At 38.9% G+C, this 7,500-nt stretch overlaps 2 protein-coding genes across 2 annotated transcripts in view; one reads left to right on the top strand and one right to left on the bottom strand.

Moving 5' to 3' along the window:
* LOC307267267 (microfibril-associated glycoprotein 4-like) overlaps positions 1–2,439 on the bottom strand; it is a gene marked incomplete at both ends in the record, with an annotated part of 4,170 nt that extends 1,731 nt beyond the window's left edge. The window contains 2 exons of the mRNA XM_080049546.1: positions 10–207; positions 2,431–2,439. Coding sequence (XP_079905672.1) covers positions 10–207; positions 2,431–2,439 — 207 coding nt within the window. The remainder of the gene's footprint in view (positions 1–9; positions 208–2,430) is intronic.
* LOC307267031 (ankyrin-1-like) overlaps positions 1–7,500 on the top strand; it is a gene marked incomplete at its 5' end in the record, with an annotated part of 107,009 nt that overhangs the window by 15,865 nt on the left and 83,644 nt on the right. The gene's annotated exons all lie outside the window — the stretch shown is intronic.

The following is a 7,500-nucleotide window of genomic DNA, read 5'->3' as shown; positions in this document are numbered from 1 at the left end:
CGTCCTCACCGTCCACTTTTCTGCAGACTCGTCGATGTCGTCTCTGCTCATGTCACAGTGGACCTGCACAGGAGAGGTGGGTCCCGCGGGGTAGACTGTGTACACTCCATCCAGGCCCGAGCCCGCCCTGTACACCTCACTACAGTCTGTGGGCAGAGGGGACTGATACACCGCTACCGGCAGCAGCAACGCTAGCACCAGTCTGAGCTGTAGCAAAGAGGCAAAAAAAATATCAATAAATAAAGCTCACTATCACCTTATAGCTTAATGCTTTCTTATTTGAATTTATATGCGTGTGTTAAGCCTCCTTAAAGGTGGAGTGAGGAACTCTGGAGAATGCTTGTTGTCAAAATATTTTTTGTGAAAATCTCGTCAGGATCCACTACCTGTCCGTAGTGTGTGTGCACTGAACACAAATCTGGTGGTAATACAAAGCCTAGGATCTGTAACATGGTATATGGTTTGTAAAGAAAGGGAGGGGGCACCATTGCTAGCAACATTTTTTACAGAGTCTAGGCTGCATATTGAAAAACACCATTGACACCCATGCTGTCACATTACATACCATCGTTCTTTTATCAGCTTGAGAGATTTGCAGAGAAGAAACAATCTATCCTGAAAAATAAAACAGCAGTTTACATTTCAGTTTCTTTTAAAGTTCATTGAAACAACAGCAGTATTAGATCTCATATGAACTCACCAGTAAGACAGCGTTGTGCCTCTGACCCCGAGCAGATCCTTTTATATTAAACTATCTCTGCTTGTTGCAACATCTGGTCTTTTCCCTGTGTTTTCCCTCGTGGAATTAGTAACATATTTTTGCTCTCTCTCTGCTCTCTGTCAACAATGTGTACATATTGGAATTAGAATTCTAAATAGGACATTTCTCAATGCTTTCTGTTTCAAAAGTGACTCATTGACGTCATTATCATCAACTCATGATATTTTCATTAACAATTGCTAGAAATTTGGGATTTTCTTTTTGTTCTGATCAATGGTCCAAAAGCCCTAAAGATTCTGTACACTTTCATTTAGTTCTTACATTTGAGCAGCTGGTACCAAATATTCTTATATGTTACTATGGTTATGGTATAGTGAAAACTGATTTTGTTGATTTTCTATTGGTGACTTGGAGGCAGCTAACCAAGCTTTAAACACAATATTACATCTGTTCTCCATATAAATGTCTTATTGCCAGCAGGTGAAATACATCAGTAACATTATCATTTATTTTAGTGTTTTTTGGCCACCTGATGAACGCTAGTCCACAAATCACTGTATTTGAAACAGGTGACGCTGTAGCAAAGCATCGAGATACTAGGTTTAGTACGAATGTGTGTCAACCGGTTAAGAATATAATGTAAAAGAGAATTACAGTTACGTAAATGCGTCTTCGAAAGCCAGTAGATTAAGCAGGAAATCCTTGACAACAAATAGTTCTTGGGATTGGAGATTCATTTGAGTGCAGAGGCTTGTGTGTTCATCCCGTATAAGTAGTCTGGATATGAAGCTGTATTTTGATCTGTATTGTATTGATGATTTTGATAATAATAACTATTTTTTGGACATTTATCACTAAGTATGTGGATATTAGATTGTGGTTAACACTCCTGTCCTGTTGGTCACTTCTAACTGTTCTGAATTTTATATAAATGTTTTATAGAAAAATCGGTTTATTGATAAAATGAATGGGCTGGCTAATCGGTAGTTGCAGCCATACTTCATTTTGTACTCAGTATGTGTCTTTAATCTACTGGTAAGGTGCTAAATGGGTGTGGTCTCAGTGGGGGTAAAAGTTTAATTTACCACTTAAATAACAGTATCAAAGCATACATGTACAAGCAAAAGTCCTTCGATAAAAGTAAAAGTTGGCAGAATACAATGAAACATCTAAAGTAAAAGTGCGCTTTAACTGAAAAATTATTATATATGACATTATTAGATTGTTCATACTGATCCATCAATGCTCAAACTAGATTAAGTTTTTGGTAACTACTTTTATAAACAGCTCAGATAATAATATATTTTTTTCTCAAATATTTTAAATATATTTTTGAGGGTTAAATCCTCACCTGAAAGAACAAACAGGTGTCAAATACACATGAGTTATACATGAGTTAAACAGTAAAAAGTACAACATATCCCCTGTGAAGTAATTCATTGAGGAACTTTAATTTTCATATTTGACCTTTAATTAACGAGTGTGTCTCACATGCACATGCACATTCACACACACACACACACACACACACACACACACACACACACACACACACACACACACACACACACACACACACACACACACACACACACACACACACACACACACACACACACACACACGTTGCCGTCTGATCCCCCGTGTTGTTCCAGCGAGAGTCGGTTTGAGATTAACACCGGAACTCTTCTGGCCCCCCCCTCCCTCACCTCCTGCATGCTCTGGACTATCTCACCGCATGCCAGGTATTTTTAGCCGTGACATAATGCCCCTCTCTCTCTCTCTCTCTCTCTCTCTCTCTCTCTCTCTCTCTCTGTATCTCTCTCTCTCACCCACCCACAAACACACACACACACACACCCACCCTCCCTCCCACACAGACCGTACCTCCCCCAAACCCTCTCTCCTCTCTTGCCCCCCCATCCCTGTGTCCCCTAGCGTCCCAGGCTAGTCCTAGTGCTAGCTGCTGCTGCCATACACTGATTGAGTGCTCAGGTTTCACACTTGGAAAAAACATGGCAGTGGAGGAGGCAGCAGACTATTTGGCAGAAGTAAGTCTTTAGTTAATACTGTCTGTACTTTTTTTTCTTTCTGTTAAGTCATTGCACTGACTTAACCTCAGCTCTCTCCTGCTGTGTTGCATTAATGCTATAACAAGATTTAAGGTGGAATAAAGGAGGAATTTGTACTGATAAAGCCAGTTAAGATTCTGCCATGTTGTTGCAGTAACAGTGTCCACAGATGGGAGATTGTTGTTGGGATGTTTTGGACTTGGAGGGGAAGGGGGGGTCGTTGGATGGGACTCTGCTGCACCACTCACTCTGCTGCAGTGTGCGTGTATGTGTGTGTGAGACTGTGTGTGTGTGTGTGTGGGGCTGTTTGCATTCCGAACTGTGATGTTGCATTTATGAATTCTTGCTAATCGTGTATGTGCGAGCATGTGTGTGTGTGTGTGTGTGTGTGTGTGTACATACAGTGTTTCCGTGGATACAGTTCCATGTATCAGAGTGATGTGATTGGAAGCACCTGACCTTGGAGGGTGGCGCATGCTCTGTACATGTGTTTTGTGTTTGTGTGGAAAAGGGAAATAAAAGAACTGATGACTAAGAAAAAAGAGGAAAATGAGAGAGAGAGAGAGTGTGACCTTATGAATCGCAGTGTTTTAATTGTGTAAATTCTTTCTCATTAACTCAACTCCAGTCAGTGAGGCAGAAACGAAAGCCCTTCGAGTGCTACCTCTGTGATACGAAAAAGTGTCTCCTCTCTCTAACCTGGTGATATGTGATATATACAGAATGCAGTATTTGCCGGCTCATGGCTTGGCTTGCTGCAGGAGCTAAGCAGCAGTTTAGTGGTGGTTAAGGAGGTGTCAACCTTTGTCTGACCTGTAAATAATACCAAGTAGGTAGGCGTCAATCTAACGCAAAGTAGCTATGGTGTTATTGTGTAACTGTTACTGTTAGAAAATAATGTTTGGGGGCTGTGTGTGTGTTGCTACAGACACGTTCCTGTATGTTATGTTGCATGATTGTCTATATAAAAATATAAAAATTGCAAGTCTTAAAAAAGAAAAATTCTGTTTTGGCTTTCAGTAAATAGTTGTTTCTGGTTGATAAATAATATAAAATGTCTGACTAACATTCCCTTGTCCCCCGGCGTATAGTGGTTGGTTTGCAGGGGGCAGCTCCCATGTTGGAATGTGTGACTGTATTAGTGGAGACCAAAGCATTCTCTGCATATCTCTTGTGGATAAATAAAGCAAAGGAATGCATCATAATCTCACAAACGCAAGACGTCATTAAAACTTAAGATAAATTGAATTCTGGATCATCTAAAAATAAGATTAGAGTATGGTCTCTTTATTGTGTCTCTGTGGCCATTTTGTCGCCAGCAAATCCTTTTGAAATGTTAATTTTCATAGTTGCTAAGTAGCGCATGTTCACCAAATGACATGCAGATCTGAACATATTATTATGAAACCATCAGTTTCAAAACTTTTACAAAAGATAATTTACAAAATTCCCTCTCTTATATCCCTCAGAAAAAATGTGTGAAGTTGGATTTTTTGTTATACATTTAAACTACAAATTCTACCCAGATTATCGAATAATCCTCATATTATTTTCTAAATCAATTGCTTATTTTTTTTTGTAGTAAAAAAAATTCAGAACATAGTGAAAATATGAAGCTGACATACTGTTTTCATACGGTTATGTCCCTCTAACAGTCTAAACCCCCAGTCTACTATACTACAGTATCTCATGATGGAAAGAAAAGCAGCATAACATTCATAATTGAAAGGCTGGAATCAGATATTCTCACTGGATATAATGTATTTATTGATTATCATTTATACTGTAGCTGCCGGGAGATGGGTTTTCAGTCTATCATCTGATTCCCAGCTCTAATCTGGACACAGGAATAGTGAGATAAACAACATAGTGACACACACACACACACACACACACACACACACACACACACACACACACACACACACACACACACACACACACACACACACACTGCATTCTTTGCTCACACCACCATGCTGGAGAAACCTGAGAGGCATGATAATGAGTACAGTCGACGCTGATAGCAGGAATTATTTATTTATTTTTGTATTTTTAAAGGGAAAATGCACGTTAATTAACACGAGCACCAGAGTCCATCAAGGGCAAAGAAAAAACAACCTCATTATACCAGATTATGACAGCATCTTAGATTTTCCAATAACCCCTGTTAAGAGGCATGGACACTCAGTTAAATAGGAGATGTTTCTATTTTTTCTATAGTTGGATTGCCTCATTGGACTCATCACTAGCATTCCTCTGTGCAAATGTGCATGTATGTTCGGTGCAATAAGAATGCATTAAAGGTGTAGTCTGCGATTCTGGAGAAGGCTTGTTGTCAAAATCAGGGAATACCTCCTCACCATCCGCTACCTGTCCATACTGAGGGTAATACACAGTCTATGCTCTGTAAACTGGTATGTTAACAAAGGGTATGTAAACAAAGGGAGCCCACCGTAGCTAGCAACATGCCATTTTAGAGATGCAGTGTATTAACACTGGATTTTTTTTTCAGCGCACACACAGTACGTACAGGTAGTGAATCGTGAGGAGATATTCACTGATTTTGACCCCATTAAAGAATATTTTGTGGAGTTTTTCTTCATCATAATTGAGAATTGAAGGGCAAAATATGTTGTATGAAGTACAGATTGGCAAACCACTTGAGGATTATTGTTATATTGGGCTTTATAAATATAATAGACTTGACTTGAATGGACAAAATACTCAAAATGCATAGCCAGAGGGTTTTTCCTTTCAGCAGGGGAACCAAACAAGAATGTAATAACTGAAATAGCCTTGTAAATGTGGCGATACTGCTGGAAATCAGAAGGTTGTGATAAGTTGTTGGTCTCTGGCTCAAGACTTCTTTTCTCTGTCATTCATTCTAATGCTTTCTTGGCCAGAGTTCTCCCTGAGAGCAGCGTGATGTTTTGCTTTGAAGTGGAGTTCTGATAATGCCATGAGTTATGAGCAGCGCAGCCCCGTGCCACATTTAACTTAAAAGGCTTGGCGTTGTGCCTTACAACTGTTCTCAGCGTTTAAAAAAATCCTCCACAGCCCCTCGAGGCATACTGCATTAAACAGTGGCCAAAAATATATTAAGGAAATGTCTTGTTTGTCGTAGGAACATTTCTATAATATTTTTTTTTCGACCACTTGTGTTGCTTGAGTTACTCTCTATACTAATGATATTTAGGGACATATTTACATATTGTACATGAATCCGGTAGCACATACAGCATATGTTTGTTCCCACACTGTACTGTAGGCAAGGCAGGTTTATTTATATAGAAAATGTGTGTGAAAAAGTGTTTTCCAAGGGCATGCAAATACATTTAAAATAAGACATAAGAATTAATAAAGAATATTTAAGTTGCATTGATGAGACGATTAAAACTAGAAACTAAAACAGGCAGGAAAATTGCTTAAAATGAAAAATAAATTGCATTTAAAAGACCATATAACATGCACATGCAATGCAAAAAGTTCAAAACATTTTCAAAGGAAAATCGAAAAAGTTCTTTTAGTTGTGATTTTGAGTTTGCAATTGCAGCAGACCTTTCATTTTCTGGGAGTTTGTTCCAAATATTCGATGCATAGTAACTGAAAGCCGGCTCTTCATGTAAACGTGTATCTTGCATCTGAATTACAAAGACAGGAGCGATCAGGTGGAAAGGATTAGCATTTCTTGATCCTGTGTGTACATTTTTATTTCAGTTTAAATTTTTTTGTCATTTAAAAAAAAATATTGTTGCTTCTCTGACACCTGATATAATGCACTGTGCTATATATAGGGTAAAGTGACACGGGAGTTAGCTAGTAGCTTAGCTGTTAGCACTCTATCTGCAGAATGTTGTGATGCTTCAGCTAATAGGTTCAGCCTTTTCTCAGCGTCGGTCATTTGAGGTCAAAGTATTAACAGACGTGATATTATATTGAACATTTGTTTGTGCAGTTAAAGGGTGTTATCGTTCTGAGTTCAGCAAGGTCATACAACAAATAGAGATGTGATACTGCTTAGAGAGTCAACACATTTACAAAGACGACAATGCAATAATACTAATACTTATAGCTATGAGGAACTTTTAAAATCTTCTGAAACAGTCTAATTTTTCCTCTGATGATCATAAATTACAGCATGTAACAGCAAACGAGAACATTAGTGCAAAGAATGATATTTTAATATACTGCAGTTATCAATAATGCCTTTGTCATGGGAATACGCTTACCCGGGAACAACAGCTGACGTAGTAAAAACACTTCCGCTTTTGTCCAAAGGGGGTGCAAGAATAAACACAAACTAAAAGTTCCTCGGAGCACCTTTTAATATAATAATTATAAAAAATTATTTAAAACTTGTAACTTAAAATACTTGTCAGTGGTACCATTTGTTCACTTAACGTCTATGTGTGTGTGATTCTGATGTCATGGTCCGGTAAGCCCTGGTGCTGCTGACACCAGGAACACACTGTGTGTTTGTGTCGGAGCGATGATGAACTGAGATAAGGTCCATTGACGAAGTGGGAAATGAGCTCAGCCATCAGCTTTAGCGACAATCTGTCTGTAACAACAGAGAGCATGGTGCACTGAGCATGGCAGCAACACAACACAAGGCTGTTTCTGTAGGTCACGGGCAAACGCTCCTCTTCGGATTATGTTAGTAAAGCCAGAGGGGAGGGGGGGGCATTCGGTTGATATATTAAA

Source organism: Ammodytes marinus, assembly GCF_949987685.1.
Source record: "Ammodytes marinus genome assembly, chromosome: 20".
NCBI classification, from domain to species: domain Eukaryota; kingdom Metazoa; phylum Chordata; class Actinopteri; order Uranoscopiformes; family Ammodytidae; genus Ammodytes; species Ammodytes marinus.
This window is presented reverse-complemented; position numbering and strand designations above follow the sequence as displayed.